We start from the raw sequence: 20,186 nt of genomic DNA on the forward strand, positions 1-20,186 counted from the left end.
GTATGTGTGTGTGTGTGTTTGTATACATACATCCAACCAATGGGTGAATTTAAAAGTTTTCCATTGGGAACAATTTTGGATTAGCAAAGCTGAGTTTAATTTTTAATAGTTAATTTTGTTTTCAGTTTCCTCCCCTACCTCCCCCGCCTCCGCCTAAAAAAGGATGGGAGGAAGTAGGACCCATCATCTTACCTTTTTTTTTTTTTTTTTCAAACCTGCCATAAACACAATAAAACTTTCTTAAGACTCTTTACTCTAAAAGGAACCAGCTATAAAGCTGTATTATTCAGGAAAATGTCTTCAATGGAAAATAGTCCATCAGAGACAAAGAGAGGAACCCGGGAAATGTCTATACATTCAGAAAAAACTTTCAAAGCTCCTTTCTAAGACTGGGGTGTACTTCTACAGGATGGAGCAGGGGAAAGGAAACACCAGTGACTGACTCACAGCAATAGAGAAAACAGAGAGAAGAGCCCCACCCCCACCCCACATCACAGGACTGTTGCATCCTGCCACATTTCATACGATGAAGAGATTTCAGAAGCTAGGTTCTCTGGCCCAGTCAGAACACTTTGTAACGGAAACAGAGACCCCTGGTGGCTCTTTGTAAAAAGCCACAATAACTTACAAAGAGACTGGTCTATGACCAGGAGAGGGTATACATGCCAGACTAGAAAGGTGTGTTTGTGTGTGTGTTTAAAACGAAGAATGGACTGTATATGATTCTCTATAACCAGTACTCAAAACAAGACGCCACTGAGAACCAGGTGGCAGCAGCCAGCCATCTGGTCAAGGTACCCCCATGGTCTGAGGTGGCTGTGAGACTCCAGCCCACCTCTCATGACTTGCCTTGCCAGATTTCACAGTGACCTGATAATGAAAACTATCTCTGACTAACCTAAGCATGAACGGTATGTACTGCAGCTGGCTGCGTTACAATGACTGGGGGGAAGCAGAGGGCCATGGGAAGGGAAGGGAAAGGAGAGGAAGGGAAAGGTGGTACCAAGGGCTTCATTCTCAAGGTTCTGGGTGATGGGGAGGCTAATTCCTGCAAGGGCAACTTAGAGTCTAACTTTCCACTGAAGTCCTCAACCTAGTTAAACAGGAAGATTTTAATAACAGTCAGTCCCTACAATCCCCTTGTCTAGAACAATTAAATTACACCCTCAGACAGTACAGGACTTGTCAGTGGACTGTGGGGAAGCGGAGGAATTGACACCAGGGCTAGTGGCATTTGTTTTGGGGAAGACAGTGGGCTTAGGCCGTGTGGCTGGTGGTTTGACTGGGGCAGCCATCTTGACAGACTTGACAGGCCGGAAGGCGCAGGCTATGTCCCCAGCAGTACTGGCACTGCGCTGGAAAGCGGGCTCGGGGTCCTTGAGGAGCTGGGTGTGCAGAGGGCTGGAGGGCTCCGATGTGGGGGCTACCACTGGGGAGGTTTTGAGGGGCTCCAAGGTGTCCAGAACCACATCAGGAGTGTGCTTGACACTGCTCTGCCGTTCTAACTCCCGCAGCTCGTTCAGGGCAGAGTTCATTGTTGCTTCAATATCCTGCAAAACAGGAAAAGGAGGAGTGAGGCAAACGGAGGCAGAGTCCCCAAGGATCCAATTTCAACAGGACTGGCTAAGCCATGGAGAACCAATGAGAAAATGTCCAGATTATTTTACTTGGCCAAAGTCCTTGAATGTATGAATGTGCAGAATGTGGGCAGAGGAAGGATGAGGAACTTTTTTTTTTTTTTAATCATACCCCTGGCTCCCTCCTTTAGAAAGAGGTGCTTTAAACTAGTGTCCTTGGGTTTTAGAAAGTATTTTATCCACTGGGGGAGAGGAGAGGTGGATGAACTAGGCACTGGGTCATGGATACATGGAGATTCATTATCCAATTTTCTCTACTTTTGTATATGTTTCAAAGTGTATGTACAAATTTTGGTTTTACTTTTTTTTTTTGTTTGGATGCAGCCCCTAGAGTTGAACTCAGGGCCTGGGTGCTGTCCCTGAGCTCTTTTGCTCAAGGTTAGTGCTTGAGCCACAGCTCTACTTCCAGCTTTTAAGGGCTTAATTGGACTGACTTTCTTGCTTGGGCTGGCTTTGAACTGTGATCCTCAGATCTCAGCCTCCTGAGTAGCTAGGATTACAGGTGTGTGCCACGGGCATCAGGCTTGCTTTGTTGTCATTACCATGTAGCCCAGACAGGCCTTAAACTTGTGATCCTCCTCTACTTGAGATTCCACCTCCCAGGTGCTGTGATTACAGGTATGCCTCACTACACTCAGCACAAACAATAAACAAAAATACAGAGATAGATGAAGTATGATCTTTATTTTCTTGAACTGAAAGGTCAAATAAGGTGATACCCCTTCCCACCTCCGCCACCCTCCCGGCCCCAGGAGAGTGTCCAGACTGCAACCATTTCCATCTACCCACCACCATGAGAGGCCAGAAGGGGGAGCCAAAGCCCACGTAGGTGAATCACCTGCAAATCAGTGAACAGACCTTAGCAAAGAACAGCTCTAGCCCAGGGGCTCAAGGCAAAAAATCAAAGACCCTTTGAATGTATGCAAGCCAGCTACCTCCTAGGGAGAGCTCCAGCTCCACCAACCTCCACCCCCCTCTGTATACACTCTGTCTGATACCCAAACCAACACAGGACTCCTCACTGGAACCAAACTCACACTTATGTTCCAAGCAACTGCACTCCATCCAGGATCCTCTGCCCCCAGAGATTTATGCTTCCTCCCCATAGTGACTCACTTTCACTCATCCCTATGGCATTCTCAAAACTGATTTTATTGACAGATTGATTGATTTGCAGTCTACAGATCAAACTCAAAACCTTGCTCTTGTAAGGCAAGTGTTTCTACCACTGAACTACATCCCCAGCTCACAAACCTCAGGAAGAACTCCACTTCCCTGTCCAATCCCACTCTATAACCAGAGTCTGTCCATCTGTGAACCTTTCCTGACATCCTAGAGAGCCAGACAAAGGGTCAATCAGGAAGGATTCCCATGGTGCATGGCAGACTATTGTCAGGAAGTTAAACAGAGGCACAGAATAGAAGGCTTAGCAAAGCAAGACATCGCAGGACCGCTACTGGGATGTCAGGTTCATCTCCTTAAGCAGAGCACCAATGAAGCCGGGAAAGATCATGCCAAGCCTCTGGGGCGAGGACAATGGCTCCTACCTGGTCTAATGAAAAGTATAAAGTTGAGAGAGACGTCTGAGAGAACTGCTCGAAGTGGCCCGGGTAGTTGGATTTTTAGAGGTAGGGTTGGATCTCTATTATTTCATGGAAAACAGAGAGTCATCAGTGTGGTGCAGACAAGAAGGAAGACCCTGTAATCCGGGATCTTATCTCTACTGTATCTGGAGCCTCAGGCTGGGAAAACCTTCTAGTATCTGAGCTCTTAGCAATAGGAACAGTTCTGGGTCTTGACCAGAAGTAGATTTTGGATATATTTTCTGCCCACTAGGCATTGGAGATGAGCTTTAAGACAGGAAAGGACAGAGATGGGCAGAGCAGTACACAAATGTGACTTGCACTGTATCTGAGCCTCAACCTTTTGGGGCAGCTTCATTAAAGCTTACCAGGGTCTTAAGACCTGAAACTTGGGTTGAATGGACTGTCAACAAATACTCTCACTACTGGCTTTCAAAGTTAGCAGCCTTGCAAATGGTTAGCATATGAACAAGAAGCAATAATTGATTGGCTATCTTAATTTTTGCTAGGAAGAGGTGGAGAGATGGACAGCTGGGTGAGTCACCCACCAGTTCCTGAATCCAGCACAGAATGCACACACGTTGTACTGTTTCAAGTCGTGCCATGATTAACAGGGGCTTCTTCACAGGGTGGAGGTGACACATGGAGACTGATATGTGCTGCTTGTACAGGGTCCCTCAGTTACCTGTGCAATGACCTCAGGGTCCATGGGCCGATGGTTATTGAAGCTTTTTGACCTCCCTGCGGTGGCAGTCTTCCGGATCTGTGGACTGTCCAGCCGGTTCTTTAGGGATGAATGGCGGCTGATAGAGTTAAGGCTCCCATGCCCGCTGATGGAACACTTATCCGGCCCTTCCTTGGGGAGACTCTGGCTCATGATGGGCTGGGAGGATGGGCGGCAGCTGGGCCCCACCCCCGGGGAGGAGGAGTCAGTCAGGGAACTGCTCAGCCCGTGGCTGTCACTCCGAAAGGTTTTCCGGATGCTCCCAGATTCTGGACGTTTCCTTTGCCTTCAATCACAAACAGAAAGGGCAGAGTGATCAGGAAGCTCTGGCCCCAAGAGAGCCAGGATGGTGAGAGAAGGGCAGACACCAGTGTGTGGGACTCCTGAAAGGAGAGGCACGCACGGTGCCTTCTGAGTCTGTTCCCTTGCCTCCCCCAACGTGGGCAAAGGAGAAATGGATACTTACTTGGTGGCCGTAGGCTTCAAGTCTCACCAAAGTGCTGTCAGAAAAAATGTCTGATCAAGGGAAAACTTCTAAAGGGAGAAAGGTTCATGGCAAGACCCACTCCGTTACCTGCTTTGAACAGAAACCCAAGGCTCCAGGTAGCAAGAGTTTCACCGTCACCAACAGGGGTTGAGGCGGGGGGAAGAAGAGAAGAATGAACTCTTCCAAATTTTAGCTTGTCTCTTGGTCCAACTACAGCAAGACTCTTTAAGTATTTGGGGTTCTGGCAACATGTGCTGTTGCCTCTTCTGCAGACTTGAAACAGATTTCTTAAGAGGCTACAACGCTGCAGGGGGAGCGCGATGTGTACATGTTCTTAGAGTAGAAGGACATCTATATACCTCCTATGTCACCTAGTACTGGGCTGAATCCTGGCTTTGACCCAATTTGTTCCACACCATTTAAGGCTCTCAAATGAAATAGCTTGGCAGACTCCAAGTCATATGGGTGTTGCCTGCTGCTGAGTAATTTCATTTTCTCCTGGAATCAGATTTTTAAAGCAGCTGGGAAGTTCTGATCCTGAATCTACTAAGGGAGCCGGAGAGTTAAGGATGGAAGGAGGGAAGGGGAGGATAAGGGGGTCCGGTCATTTATGAGAAGGGTCAATGTGCTGAGCCAGTCCTGATCCTGCTCATTGCTAAGGCCTTCCTCATCTTTATAGACCTAAGGCTTAGCTCACAGAAGCTAGTCTATGAATCTGTTCATCCAGTGGTTCTATCCTTGCAAGGCTACCATCCTCAGGTGGAAAAGGGAAGGCCCTGGAAGGCCCTGCTGAATTGAACCCTCCTCTGTAGTCTACCAGATACCACTAGCTCCTGACAGAATGGATCCTCCCTCCCGTGTTCCTCTGAAGTATCTAATTACTGCTTCTAAGCTCCCTCCCCCATGGTCTCTACCTTGCTGAGCTGAGAGCGCTGAGGCCCAGGACGATGCCTTATTCCACCAAGTAACCAGCATGGTACAACACAGATGCTTCATACATGTGTGGAATTAAATGGAAATGTCACGCCTTAAGAGCCCTTAGCTGATTTCCTTTTTCCACTTGAGGATGGCTGACTCACAAATCTAAAAGTGCTGAGAAGGCAGATTTCAGAGTGGCTGCATCATGCCATGCCCCAGGCTACCTTTTTTCCTAAGATGGGCAAGACAGGGTTCTAGGTTCCTGGGAGCTCAGTGTGGAGAAAGGGGAGGGATCTGGATGTAGCTTGGGTATCAAGAACTACCACACCACTCTGGAATAGAATAAGGGCATCCAGCTCAGCCGTGGGGACTCAGGAAGGCTTCACTTAAAGAAGTCATGTCTGGACTGAGTCTCAAAGGGACAGAAGGAGTTGACCCAGTGAGTGGAGTCTGCAGGTGTGGAAATCCAGTGAAGAGAGAATCCAGGACACCCAGGAAACTGAAGGAGGTTGGGAGGAGCACTGTGAAGGGGCTGAAAAGCACTCACTCCTAAGGCACAGGCACACTGAGGGCTGTTGCTCCCCAATGGAACAGGTAGCTAGTGTCTTGGGCAGGTGTAGGGTGATGATATGATGATATGGTAAGAGATTTGTCCTCTCCAAACTTCATCATGACAACCCTGACAACCATCAGGCAAGAAGACCAAGGGAATTACCTTGCTTTTCTACCAATGTTCAACTTTTGACTGTTCTGGCTGTCACTCTCTGCGATTCTTCTGTACAAATGCCATCCAATATCTGATGCCTTAAAATTATGTACCTAGAGCTGGGGTGTGGCTCAATGAGAGCCTAGCATGTTCAGGACCCTAGGCTCCAACCTTAGCACTGTAATAAATAACCTAACTGAGTATCTAATTCTTCCCTGGAAGCCAGACTTGGTTTCCAGCTAAATAATAGGTTTATGATCTTATGATTATAGCTTTATAATTAACAAAGACTTGTAAATAGGAAAAAAATAAGAATCAGCCTACAGTTACTTTTTCACAAGCATGCCTTCCCATCAGGGGAGTATAAAATCCTCCTTTTTTTTTTTAACTGGTCTGAATTAAAATTGTAACTATACTGAATAAGTGAGCTGAATAAACTACTTTATGAACTTGGGGGTGAAAGAGATGGAAAAGAGCCACGTGTCCCAAACGCTCCCCCGGCTACCGTCTGGTTGGAACAAAGCCAAGAGATCTGGCAATCCAGTATAGTTTAAAAACAACAAGCATCTTTTATTCTCCTTTCCAGTCTCAGTGTCCAGAGGCTATGGTTAACAGGTTTTCAAAGTGCAAATCATTTCATTCCTCCAAAGCCGGAGGGGAATAAAAACTGTACATCATCTCCAATCCATATTCATCAGGAGCACCCTGGGGCTTGTCATCCTGCTGGCACTGGGCCAAGGTTCGGGGTCTGGCGGAAAGAGGTCTGTAGGCTTTGGGACTTGGTGTCTGGCCCCCTTGAGATGAGATTAGTTCTCCGATAGCCTGAATGCCTCTATGGGAGGCAGCAGCAACACTGGTGGATGGGTGAAGTGTCCCTCTAGACAGCCAGCTGGGTGTGGGTGAAGTTAGGACCCTGGATGTTGCTAACAGCCACAATGAAAGCTGGGTAGAGGGAAGAGCCTGCTGGGCAGCATAGGGATGCTAGGGCAGGATGATACACAGGGCTAAAGCAACAAGGGAAATGGAAAATTGACTCTCCTGGTGTGAAAGGGGGAGAAGAAACAGTGCTGGGTCACAGGACGAATCAGGAGCTGGGACAAAGCTTTCCTGGGGTGTTTCAGTGCTCTCCTCTCCTCCACAGCAATGAATGCAGGGCGGGCGTGGGTGAGGGTGGGGAACAGGCATGTGACATCTAAATAAGCCCACCTGGCAAAACAGTAGCCTGATGGAAGACACACAAGACTTTGAATCTTCAGACAGACAAGAGTCAAGGAAGACACCAAAGGCTATTATTTGACTAAGAAGTGGGAAAGAGAAGGCACCTCTAAGAAACAGTACAACACCAAGTTGCATACAGTGGCCAAAGCTTTGGCCAAGGTTTAAGCCATAAGACTGGGGAAGATCTGGGCTGAGAGGCTGCAGGAACACACAGAGCAACGCCCTGCCCAGCCTGACAGCAGCTAGTGCGAGACTCCGTCCTGTCCCAAGGTTTCTGGAAGCCTCCTCAGCCCTGTTGCCTTGCAGCAGCAACAAACACATGCAGACGTTAGGCTGGAGGGCTGGAGCCCTGAGAGCGGCACGGGAGTGGAGGGGTTAGGCCAGGGAGTGAGGCTGGGTGGTGCGACTTGTTCAAGGGAGCAGAAAATGAAAAGCAGAGCTTACTTGTTGATGTTTGCAAGATAAATATCGGCTACATGACCCCCACTGGGACAGCTGGCCCCCGCTCTGGCTGTCACCTTTTCTTCAGGTGGCTCAGAAATGACCTCAATCTCAGACTTGGGGCTGGACCTCTCCACGACACCGTCCTCGCTGGGGGAGACGGGGCAGGCAGGCAGGCAGGCAGGGAGGAGGGAAAACAACAACAACACAAAAAGCAGCGTTAAGTCAGCAAGATGGCCCCCCCGGACACATACACACACACACATACGCGCACACACACACACACGCACAGGCACACACACGTACACACGTACACACACGTGCATGACTGCACATGGCTTGCAGACAGCAGCGACTCCTGGCAGAGTTAACCCCATGGACAGAGGTGAGAGAAGCTAAGGGCTTTAGGAGGTGGTTTAAATTAAAATAAATAATCTGCTGAGTTCTATGGGCTTCTCAGCTCCTCAGGAAAGATGAGCTAGGGGACACCTGGCTTCAAGGCATTTGCTGTTTTCCTGGGGTGGGTGGCCATGTGGGGGCCACTTCCCAGAGAAGGAAGTGAAGTCCAGGTTGTGGATTATCTGCTGAGGTCCTGAGCACTGCTGGGGAAGGAGAGAAGCTCTGTGGTGACTCTGGAGATGCCGGTGTTGAGGCAGGACATGGCCACTGGGCCACAGTCTGTCGTAGCACGTCTAGCCTCGCTTAGAATGTCCAAGCCAGTCCCAGGTGTCTCCACTGCTCTCCTGGCCCCTCTGGCTACTGATGACAAAGAAAGCCCCTTCTCCCCCACAATTCATCTTCTCTGGATCCTGCAGTGAAGTCTTAATGCTAAATTTGGGAGGGTCCTGTCCGTGCACAGATGGCCACTGGGTTTGCGCCGTGATCAACACAGGGAGAACTTCCCCGCAGAACATGCCAGGGAGAGGCTGGGAGGGTGCAGACTCATTCAGGATATCAACCTTTAAAAAATAATATTAAGGGAAGGACTAAAAACAGTGACAGTATCTTCTCTGTGGGGCATGAATGGGGTAGAAGCAAGATAAGGTCCAGGGAGGCAGCCTGGGTGGGCTACAGGAAGGAGCTTCTACTTCCTGCCTGGGAGATACTTGTTCCACAAGGTGGGAACTAACCAACAGCCCATCCAACAAGATCTCTCTGGGATCTGTTCAGGATCCCTTTGTTCTCTGACATCCTTTTCCTGCCTCTTCCTATCTTCTGCTTCTACAAAGCTGCTTATAACACATTTCTCTTATACAGTAATTTTTTTGTCATTTTTCATCTACAGGGTGAAAAGTGTCATCAGAAGCCTAGCAAGTCGGAGTCTTTTTTTTTTTTTTAAAGGAGAGGAAGTGGAGGTGTCTCATATGGTAGAGCCCAGCACTTCAGAGGTGGAATCAAGGAGGAGGGAAGTTTGAGGCCAGTTTGGGCTATGTAATTGAGAGTTTCTCTCAAAATACCCAAAAGCCAGATGCTGATATCTCCCACCTAGCTACTAAGGAGGCTGAGATCTGAGCCAGCCAGGGCAGGAAAGTCTGTGAGACTCACTTCTCCAATTAACCACCAAAAAGCCAGAAGTGAAGGTGGATCTCAATAGCCTTGAACAAAATAAAAGCTCAGGGACAGCACCCAAGCCCTGAGTTCAAGACCCAGGACTGGCATATTCCCTCCCCCTAACCTCAAAAAAAAAAAAGGAAAAGGAACCAAAAATGTTATTCCAACTACATCTTTCCAAAAAGAAAATATATGCATCAGATATATCTTCAGATATACACATAGATGAGCTAATTGTTTCTAAAACTTTAGGAGTAGATTTAAAGAAGGAAGAGTAAGTGGAGAGATCTAAAACAAATTCTCCACTGAGTTTGAGGCAGAGCCTCTTCCTAGAGACTGTGAACCCCAGGACTACATTAGCACCCTCTAGGGATTAGTCTCCCTCATTAGCTCTGGAATCTAGCTCCCATGGCAAGATAAGGGACCACCCTTAGAGGTGCTAGGACCCTACATACGTGTCTTGGACCACGATGTACTGATGGGGGATGAGTCCATCGATGCCGTTGTGCCGGCCTTCCCACCAGTCATCAGAAGCCCGCTGGTAAAGCAGCAGAGATGCCCCCTTCTTGAATGACAGCTCTCGGGCTGTCCGGCCCACGTAGTCAAACTTGGCAATGGCCTCAATGGGTTCACACTCTGGGAGGAGTAGAAAAGAAAGAAACACATGTAGTTGGGACCTACAGACTCAGGAAGTTTGAATAGAAAGAAAAGCCCAATTAGCTGGACCTAGAGTGGGGAGGATAACCTTGGGTAGAAATGCACTGTGGGTGGTCTACAAAGCAGATGATTCTCATACAGCCAGCCATCCTCCCTCTCACACAGCCTTTGTCCTTCCTGTCCTGCCACCTGGAATCCTTTCACTCTGCCCAAGGAAGCATGGAGACACTGCTTTCTCAGGCGACTTCTTTGCAGCTCTTTACACTGTGACTCTTCCTATCAACAAACTTGTCATTATTTCTTTTCTGTTAAATAATAGCTCTGCAAGCTGTAGAACATTTATCACTAGAAGATTAATTTTATTTTGTTTTTTGTTTTTGGTGCTGGTCATGAGGCTTGAACTCAAGCCTTGGGCACTGTCCCTGAGCTTCTTCAGCTCAAGGTTAGCTACTCTACCACTTGAGCCACAGTGTCACTTCCTAGAAAATGAATTTTTGTTCTCTGTAAAAGAAAAAATAATTTTCCAAAGAACAGAATATAGAAATATAGTTTGTGGCTTGGAGGTAGCTTAGTGGTAGAGTGCTTGCCTAGCATGCATGAAGCCTTGGGTTTGATTCCTCAGTACCATATTAACAGAAGAAGTCAAAAGTAGTGCTGTGGCTCAAGTGGTAGAGTGCTAGCCTTGAGCAAAAAGAAGCTCAGGGACAGTGCCCAGGCCCTGAGGTCAAGCCCTAGAACTGACGGAAAAAAAAAAAAGAAATAAAAAAAGAAATATAGTTTGTGACTAACAGCCTATGGCAAAATACATTATGAGTAATCTAAAAATGGAATATATTTTGACCAGGGTGAGCTAGCCTTTGTTACAGAGTAGTTATGAGAAGTCAATGAATTACAGTTTGTAAAGCATTTACAATAGTGCCCAGAATCATATTATGTTTGTCATTGTTATCAATATCTATCTGTTCAAGGCTTCAGGCAGAGATTAGAGGGAAGAAAGGCTCCCAGAAACCTAGAACCTTAAAGTCAGTTATGATGTAAAACTGACAATGGCTGCCTAAAAAACAAGATCATGTCTAGAGCGCTCTGGCTGGTAAATCTGCTCCTAAATGGACTGACTGGACCAGAAATTTCACTAGAAGAGCAAGCCAGAGAAGGCCCATCTAAAAGTCCCTGTCTCAGTTCTCTACAGTCTCAAATACATTACTTGACCTTCGCATCTCTAACTCAAAACTGAATTCTCTCATTCATCTAACCCCATCTCATAAAGCAGTCGATGAAGTGATTGTACTGATCCTTTTTTTTTGGGGGGGGGGGGAGGGGGTCCAGTCATGGGCCTGAACTCTGGGCCTGGGCACTGTCCCTCAGCTCTTCAGCTCAAGGCTAGCGCTCTACCACTTGAGCCACAGCACCACTTCCAGCTTTTTTTTTTTCTGCTTATGTGGTGCTGAGGAATTGAACCCAGGGCCTAATGCATGCAAGGCAAACGCTCTACCACTAAGCCACCTTTCCAGCCCTGTACTGATCCTTCTTACATCAAGATCTGTGTAGAAGCAGTGCTAATTCCCCCCACCTCCACCCCCTTTCCTTTAAAAGCTGGCCTGGAGTTGCAGAATTCTCCACAAGGCAAGGAACATGCAAAGCTCTATAGACTGTGCCATTCCATTCTTGTGCCCACAAATTCAGAGGCTGCTTGTTAAGTGATGAGACTCCCAGAGCTTAAGTGATTCTGAAATGGAGGTGTGGAATGGCTGGAAGCAAGGGAAAATGTGTTGCTGGACAGACCCTAATAAATCATGGACTCTGCAGAGGGGCCGGAGGATGACAGCTGAGCATTCCACCCCTGGATGCACAGCCACCAGACTGCTCCACTCACACATGTCTTTGGAAAGGGTCAATTTTTCCAGTGGGAAGGCATGCAAGCGTGTGCTTTCCCTCCTCATCCCCACACCCTCAGGTTTGCTTCTGTTGGGTTCTTGGCACCCAGCTTCTCTATTCCCCCAGCTTGCAGTTTTTCCAATGAGCTTTCCTTTGCTCTGGTCTCCAGCTACCTGGCAGGAGTCAGCTGTTAGAAAAGGCCCACATCCTTCCTGTTGAACTCAGGCTAAACAAGAGGCTGAAGAGGTGAGGTAAAGGGTGAAGGGCTATCATAGCTGGAGCTCTTCACCTAGGGAATAAATCTACAGACTAATCTATCAGAGGCTGTCCCTCCAAGGAATGGAGAAATGAGAGATGGAGAGTTCCCTGCTTGCCCTCATGGACCTGAAGACAGCAGAGTTCATTAGATGCACAGGACACTCGTGCTCACTTCGGCAGCACATATACTAGATGCACAGGACACATAACCACCTCCTTCTGCTTTATCCAGCACCCCAGTGACCTGGAAGCAGAGCTGCCTACCATCATCACTAGTGTGGTGCTCTGTGGTCACATCCTGGGTGGAGTCTTCAGCCGAGGTAGTTTCTCCATGAGGGCTGTCACTGCAACAGAACCAAGAACAATGAGGATATCAATGTTTGCTCACACAATTCTGCTCTCCCCGTTTATAGAGCTCCTTGGAACAAGGGCATCAAATCACTTCTAAGCTCACTATGCCAACAATTGCTTATAATCAAACAGACCCCGCTGGGGGTTCTCTAGACCTCCTGCTCCCCAAACCACTGATTCTACCTTGAGACAATGGGAAAACCCTTTTGAAGCTATCAAATACATTCTTTAAAAAACACAGAACTGTAAGCTAAACTCAGAGAGATCAACAGGGCTTGTTTTCTCTCATATGTGGAAGCTAGATACAAAATATAAGTGGATATGATACATTATACAGGACTCCAGGTATTCACAGACAGACTAAAGGGGGAAATCCTTAAGGGAGGAACGCAAATGTGTAATTTCTCTGAACATTTAAAATACTATTTATTGAAATGAATTCCAGGAAAGGAAAATATGCTTTTTTATTGTTGTTTTTATTGGTGTTTGTTTTACTTTTATTTTTTTGGGGGGGAGCTGAGGGAGGGTACAGAAAGGGAAGGAGGAAGAGTGAACAAATGCAATCGTGCTATTCAGCATACATGATGTGGAAAATAACCTATGTAACTGGTGGGCAGGGATGGGAGGGGGAAACTAGGGGAAAATGAAGGAAAGAGTGACATTGTCCAAAAAATGAAATGTATTCATTACTTGATTTATGAAATGGTAACCCCTCTGTACAATACCTTAATAATAACAACACAATTATATAAGGAAAAAAAACCCAGAACTCAACTCTTCAAAGGTCAACTCTCTGCAGAAACTTGTTCCTGGTTCTCAAGGTGGGGAGGAGTGTGGCAGAAGGGAAGTGCTAGTTTCCACAACTATTTGAAAACCAGCTCAAATATTTGGTAGCTGGGTGACTCTAGACAAGTGACTTAATCTCCTTGACCCTCAGCTAGGTCACCCCTACACTGAAGACCATGATTTGAGGGGGAATCAATGACAGAATTCACTGATGTAACTGGCACCCTGAGGTACTGTGTATGTGCCCCTTCCTTTCCTTTGTTGGCTTTTGAGTTTGTTTTGTGGCTTATTAGCCTGGGCACTGGTAAGAAACAAGGAGCCAAGTCACAGGTGTGGGTGAAAAACAAAGGCAGAGGAAGAATTATAGCGTTGAAGTGGGGATGGAAGCTGGGTCAAGTTCATGGAAAAATGCACATTCTCTAAAATCAACCCAGGGTAGAGAACTGAGAATGGCCATGGAAATGACTAAGATGCCATTTCTACTCCTATCTTCTGGCTCACACATGTTAGAGTAGAGAGGAGTTCGTCACGTCTGGAAAAGTACAGAAAAGTCTTGTTCCTATCTGGTTTCTTCCTCTGGCAGGAGGTGGTAGCAGGTGGTAGATTTATGGATAGCCTCCAATTTCATACCTTGCTGTGCTGACTCTACTTCTAGCCCTTCAGACTGTCCATAGCATAGGGTCCTACTCTCCCTTAAGTTCCTCAATGACAAGGTGACTAGCTCAGGACCTATCAAGGGCAGCAAGTCACTCAGTTCACACCTGTGGCCATTTGCTGACAGAACAGTCCTCCACCTGCAGGGAGCTCTGGAGGCCTTGTTATAAATCATGCCACCCAACCTCAGCCCAGTTTCTCAGTTACCACATCTGGTTGGAGCTAATCCCACACGGCCTGGGTGCTGGTCAAGGGACCACACTTCAGAAACCTCCATACTGTGCTGTGGCCTTTACACAGGTGATTCTTTTTAAGGTCACTGTAACCCTAACATTCCATGCTTCTCTCATTCCACACTCCAGGCCTCACCAACATGCAAGGTCCCAGGAGTCCACCATGGGCCCAGCAGTAGACTTAGGAAAACAGGGTCCAGTTTTAGGGCTGGTAAGTGTTCTAGAATGGATTTGCCCCACCTGTCCATACCTGAAGGGAGGTCCGGGCCCTGATACTCATCTCCTCCAGGCAGTCCTGGTTCCCAGGACACTCTTCGGGATTTGGGGAAAGGCTCACTTCCCCAAACTTCGTTTTAGTTTACTAGTTCTTCTCTCTTTTCACAAAGGATGGAGGGGAGAGGCTGAGAGTTTCTGAGTGGGTGTGAATCCGGTGGCCGGAGGTCCCTCTCAACCTAAGGTCACTGACTCCTGCTCCTTGGTGCCTCTGGCCTGAGGCCTGGACTATGGTAGTAATGTTTCCTGACTAATCTAGTATTTCCACAGGCTGTTAATAAATATCAGATGCACAACAGATGAGAGTGGAAATACCTTAGAGCAAACTGGAGGAAGGGGCTTGTCTGCGCATGCCCCAGTGAGCCACCCCCCCTTTGGCTCTTGTTCACTTGAGCAGGGAGAATGGGATTGCTGGTGCTCCCAGAACCGTGTAGGGAAAAGCAAGAATTGGGAATAGTATTCCGCAGCTTTTCATTACTCATGCAAGACGGAAAAGCTACTTTTCAGGTGATTTGCATAAGGGCAGCCAGGAGACTGATGCCTGAACTGACCAATTTCCCCAGTCACACCCCAACCATCTGTTGGTGACAGGACACTTTTTCTCCAAGCCAGCCAGCTGAGGTTCCTCCACCTTGGACCCATCCTTTAGATCTGCAGTTCAGCAGAGAGGAATGAACCCAGCGATGTCACTACCATTAAGATGCTCACAGAGGCAAAAATACGACTTTCTTCACTCCTTGGGCAGGAGGCTGTTCTTTGGGGGTCAGTGGGAAGCAGAGACCAATTGGTTCCTAATTAAGTAAACCACCTCCCGGTCCTCCCCTACCTCTGTCAATAGCAATGGGGCTGGCCGAATTGGTTCCAGATGTTGAATTCTGATGGAATTCAATTTGGACTCACTTGTGCTTTCAGCTCAGGCTAAAACACTATTTAGGGGAAGAAGGGAAGGGAAGGAGGAGGGGGAGACAGGGGACACTGGGGATTAAAAGGGTGGCAGCTGCCTGTTGTGGGAAATGACACTATGACACATGGTGACTGTGTGGGATGACGGTGCACTGTTCTAGGAGACAAGAGATCAGGGTTGACACAGCCTGACACAGCACCACTGGCCTCTCTGGGTTGCAAGGACTTTATCTATAACATGGAGCTGTGATGTCACTGTTTGCAAATGATTCATTATTAACTAATGGAGGAGTCTAGCAAAGATGTACCCCAGGGATTCCTTTTAGGCCTCTGTTCTCATAACCTACAGTAGAATTTAATACTGCTTCAGGGTGGGACTGTACATACCTAATCTGCTGAAATGGAGCAACCTTTATTTCTCTTCATATTTTCCTGAAATCATGGGTAAGCTTATAAACTCAGTCAGGAAATTATGCCTCATGTCTAAACTGCTCCCCAAATCAATGGGATGCCCCATGAGCCAGGGCTGATATCCTCACAAGGCACAGTCTAAGTCTGAAGTGCTCGGCTGCCTGATGAACAGTGGATTTAGATCCCACTTTGTACAGTAAGTCTCCTTTCATGGAGTATTAAGTGTTACTATTATTACTGTTATTAATGTCTTTTACAACAGTCCTTCAACATCAGAACTCATAACAAAAGGGCTAAGGTAGGAGGACAGCCTATGATATCCCTGGACCCCAAAGCCTTTTGGAAAAGCCTGGGAGCAATGGCTGGAGGACCTGGGTGGGGAAAAAAAAAAAGAAGAAACCCTTTGGTTTCTGCTTTGTCCATCTGGCTCCTGAACCAGTGAATGTTGGTGATTCCCTCCCTCCTCCAGCCCCGAGCTCCCTACCAGTAATCTTCCATGCTTCCTCCTCTGCTGTAGACGGGGCCCTCCAGCTCCCTGGGATTTGGGAAGATGTTCTCATGCTGAATGATGATGGTTTTGATCAGCTCGTTCACGTGGGCTTGGCAGGACACCTGGTCGTGGCCCTCTGGCACTGACATCAGCGAGGGCCCAAAGCAGATGGCAAGGTTGTAGGGGTCCATCATGTTCTCTTCACTGAACTGTGATAAACTGGAGGAGAAGGAAGAGGGGGCAAGCTGGAAAGCTCTCGCATGAATGCCCAGAAAACACAATCACAGGAGGCAGAGGCAGAAAGCCTACAAATTGCCACCTGCCTTTCTGGCCATCGATTCCTTCCAGAAAGTTAGTTTAGGAGTGCAATGACCACCACCATAGGTAAGGTGGAGGTACTTGCTTGAGATCTTACACTTTCTTTTGTTCTAGCTTGTTAGTCAACTCCTTCTTCTAATTCTCACCCTACCCTTGATCTTATTCACCGAAGCTGCTCTGACTTGAGAACATGTCACTTGGCAGAGGGGCCCAACCCACAAGCAGCCAGAACAGATGGGCACATGGGGAACTTTTACTTGCCTTGGTGATGATCTGGTCAGGAGGTGTAGGCACTGGGCACTGTATACCTTCTTGTTTACCAAACACACCAAATTATTAGGGATATTCAACTTAAACCTCTAAATGGATCTTAAAAATAGCAGATGGATTAGCTTTTGTATTCCACCAGGACAGTGAATTTCTTTCTAGAACAGTTAATGCAATTGTTTTTCCTTTTCATAATATCCTCCTGTAGATTATATCTAGGAGTTTTTCAGGAAAAGGTCAGCATACTACTCAAATTCTGTTAGGCTTCCTCTGAGTGCAGAATGACTTAATTATTGGGTATTTATTTACTCTGGGAACTCCCCACTTCTCAGAGGCAGCTGCTCTAGCCACACCTCCGACCTTAGACAAGGACAAGGCCTTCAATGAGTAACTGCACCCAATGAGTCCCCATGGGTCCCCAACTGTCCAGGCAGAGAAAAGCTGGGCCAGCTCTGGATAGATCCCACATATAGCCTGAAGAGCTGTGAGCACTACTGTGGAGACCAGGCCTCCCTCTCTTATAGGTATAAGCAGGAAGTCCTTAGTATCTGAGTCTGAAAAGAATCTTGGAAAGAAACCAAAGCCCTGTGTTGCTGAGTTAGAAGTCCAAGCCTTAGCTGTCGTTATCAGGGCAGCTACTCTTTGGAATTCAGCAGAGTTGATTTCTAGAGAACCCTGCATTGAGAATTACATTATAAAGTTGGTTTCCCTCTAACCCAATGTGTTGGCTCTTGTACAGACTCCAAGCTCCTTCAAAAGTCAGTGCAGCCAGGCTTATGTCTGGAATCCTAGCTACTCAGGAGGCTGAGATCTGAGGATCATGGTTCAAAGCCAGCCCGGGCAGGAAAGTCCATGAGACTCTTATCTCCAAAACCACCAGAAAATTGGAGTGGCACTGTGGCTCAAATGGTAGAGCTCTAGCTTTGAGCTGAAAGCTGAGGGACAGTGCCTAGGCCGAGTTCTAGCCCCATGACCAACCAAAAAAAAAAAAAAAAAAAAGGCAGTGCAGACACATGAAGGGGCCCAATGGAAGAAGGAGCAGGGGCTGAGCATTGCTTTTCTGTATGACCTAGACCCAAATGCAGAAGAGGCCAGTGGTGGAGAAGCTATAGTCTCAGTGGCTGGCCTGCTTCCTGCCTCACAGGAATTCTTTTTGGCTTTTATGTTTATTATTGTTATGATGATATTATTGAAACAGGGTTTCAATATGTAGCCCAGATTGTCCTTAATCCTGAGATCCTCCCTCAACCTCCTGAGTGATTATAGAAGTGTGCCGCTACATTTTGTAAGAATTCACAGTGTTCTTCATTTATTTTATTTGTGTCCATACTGGGGCTTGAACTCAAGGCCTAGGAGCTGTTCCTAGCTTTCTCACTCAAGCCTAGCACTTTACCACTTGAGCCACAGCTCAACTTCTGAGGAGAGTTCTTTTTTTTTTTTTTTGTCGGTCATGGGACTTGAACTCTGGACCTGAGTGTTGTCCTTCAGCTCTTCAGCTCAAGGTTAGTGCTCTATCACTTGAGCTATAGCACCACTTCTGGTTTTTTGGTGGTTTATTGGAGATAAGAGTTTCACGGACTTTCCTGCCCGGGCTGGCTCTGAACTGCGATCCTTAGATCTCAGCCTCCTGAGTAGCTAGGATTACAGGAGTGAGCCACCGGTGCCTGGCTCTGAGGAGAGTTCTTAAATATTTAATTTTATAATCCTTCCCTCGATCTTGAGTTAGAAGGAAGCAGATTTGGGAAAGACTGGGGAAGTATTCATAATTACTTCTCTGCCAAATTAAAGTTGGAGACAGGAGACACACTTCCTTGGTAGCTTCAGCTAATCCCAGATTCAAGTATCATGGGGAGACAGGAATATCAGCAAGAACTTGTTTCTTAAATGTGGTCTGATAGTGTCTGGTATCATTCAGGAAATCAGTCTCTGAGAAGCTTAATGGTCAAAGGGAAGAAACTAGCACTGAGAGTCCCAAGTGAAAGCTCTAGGACAGGTAAAGAATGCTTGGAAGCTTCCTATGAAAAGGGATGTCCCATTCCTGAATGGCTACAGTGACCAGGAGCTTGAAGAAGGCATATCTTCACGGACCGTAGTCTCATGAATGTAGGTAAAAACAGACTAAGATCTTCTTTTCCCTTCCATCCACAGGGGGAATATTTATACTTAGGAGCTAAAGCAGTGGGGTTTTTACTATCTGGGGACAACAGATAGTAAAAACTATCCACAGATAGTACTATCTGGGGAACACAGATGTTTCCAAGAATTTGACAATTAAGTTGTACCGCAAGTGCCTGTAGTCCTAGTGACTTGGGAGACTGAGGCAGGAAGATTACTTGACTCTTAACAGTTTGAGGCAAGCCCAGGCTTACAAAACCCTGTCACAAATAAAAATACTCTGAAGGCTAGACATAGTGATGCATGTCTATAATTTTAATTACTCAGGAGATGAGACAAGGTGATCACAGTCTAAAACCCATTTAAAGCAAAAGCATGAGACTCTATCTAAAAAACACTAACCCTCAAATGGTAGAGTACTTGCCTAGCCCTGAATTCAAGCTCTAGTACCATATACCCACAAAAACCCTAAAAACAACTGGAAAAATTCATACATGTTCACACACAAATGCATACAACTTTGCATTATATGTCATAGTGTTAATAAGTAGTCTTTGAATATCCTGAAGGTATATAAGATCTAAATTTCCAAAGGGGAGGGGGCAGTCCTAGGGCCTGAACTCAGAGCCTGGGTGCTGTCCCTGATTCTCTTTGTGCTCAAGGCTAGCACTCTACCATTTGAACCACAGTGCCACTTCCATTTTTTTTTTTTTTTTTTGAGTAGTTTACTGGAGATAAGAGTCTCACAGACTTTTCTGCCTGGGCTGGCTTTGAACCATGATCCTCAGATCCCAGTCTCCTGAGTAGCTAGGATTAGAGGTGTGAGCCACTGGCGCCTGGCTAAGATCTAGATTTTTATTCTTAAATGAACATCATGGGCTGGAGATGTACTCAGTGGTAGAATTCTTACCTAGCACGTATAAGGTCTTGGGCTTAATCTTCAGTATTGAATCAAAACGAAACAAAACACAACAAAATGATAGCATTGATTAAACTCTCTGCTTTTCTGTTGATTTACATACATGTCAGACTCTAAGAATTTGGATTTATTTTTGATATCTATGTGGTATCATGTGTCAGTAGTTTAACTCCTCTTTATAACTGAATAATAACTCACTGTGTGAGACTTGGAAGCAGAACTCAAGCTTTCAGATGAGCCCACAGCCCTGCCCCAACACCTTTACCACCACTTCATGCGACCTTGGGCCCATGGCCTCAGCTAACCTATACCTGGAGAGCCAATTCACAGAAACTGGGTGATATTAGTGTGTACCTGTTTCTAGGATATTAAGGGTGCATATAGTCCAAGAATAAATTCCAGTCCCCTCTA

General features: G+C 46.7%; 1 protein-coding gene across 4 annotated transcripts in view; it reads right to left on the reverse strand.

Moving 5' to 3' along the window:
* The window catches only part of Srgap2 (SLIT-ROBO Rho GTPase activating protein 2), a 244,921-nt gene continuing 224,735 nt past the window's right edge, over positions 1-20,186 (reverse strand). For 2 of the 4 annotated variants that reach the window (XM_042681373.1, XM_042681374.1), the window contains exons 18-23: positions 16,151-16,375; positions 12,320-12,399; positions 9,721-9,901; positions 7,718-7,864; positions 3,906-4,230; positions 1-1,550 (exon numbers count right to left, since the gene is read on the reverse strand). In XM_042681373.1, coding sequence (XP_042537307.1) covers positions 1,167-1,550; positions 3,906-4,230; positions 7,718-7,864; positions 9,721-9,901; positions 12,320-12,399; positions 16,151-16,375 — 1,342 coding nt within the window. In that variant the 3' untranslated portion in view covers positions 1-1,166. The other 2 variants (XM_042681375.1, XM_042681376.1) reach the window with 2 other exon arrangements.

Source organism: Dipodomys spectabilis, unplaced genomic scaffold (assembly GCF_019054845.1).
Source record: "Dipodomys spectabilis isolate Male_0828 unplaced genomic scaffold, ASM1905484v1 ptg000069l, whole genome shotgun sequence".
NCBI lineage: Eukaryota > Metazoa > Chordata > Mammalia > Rodentia > Heteromyidae > Dipodomys > Dipodomys spectabilis.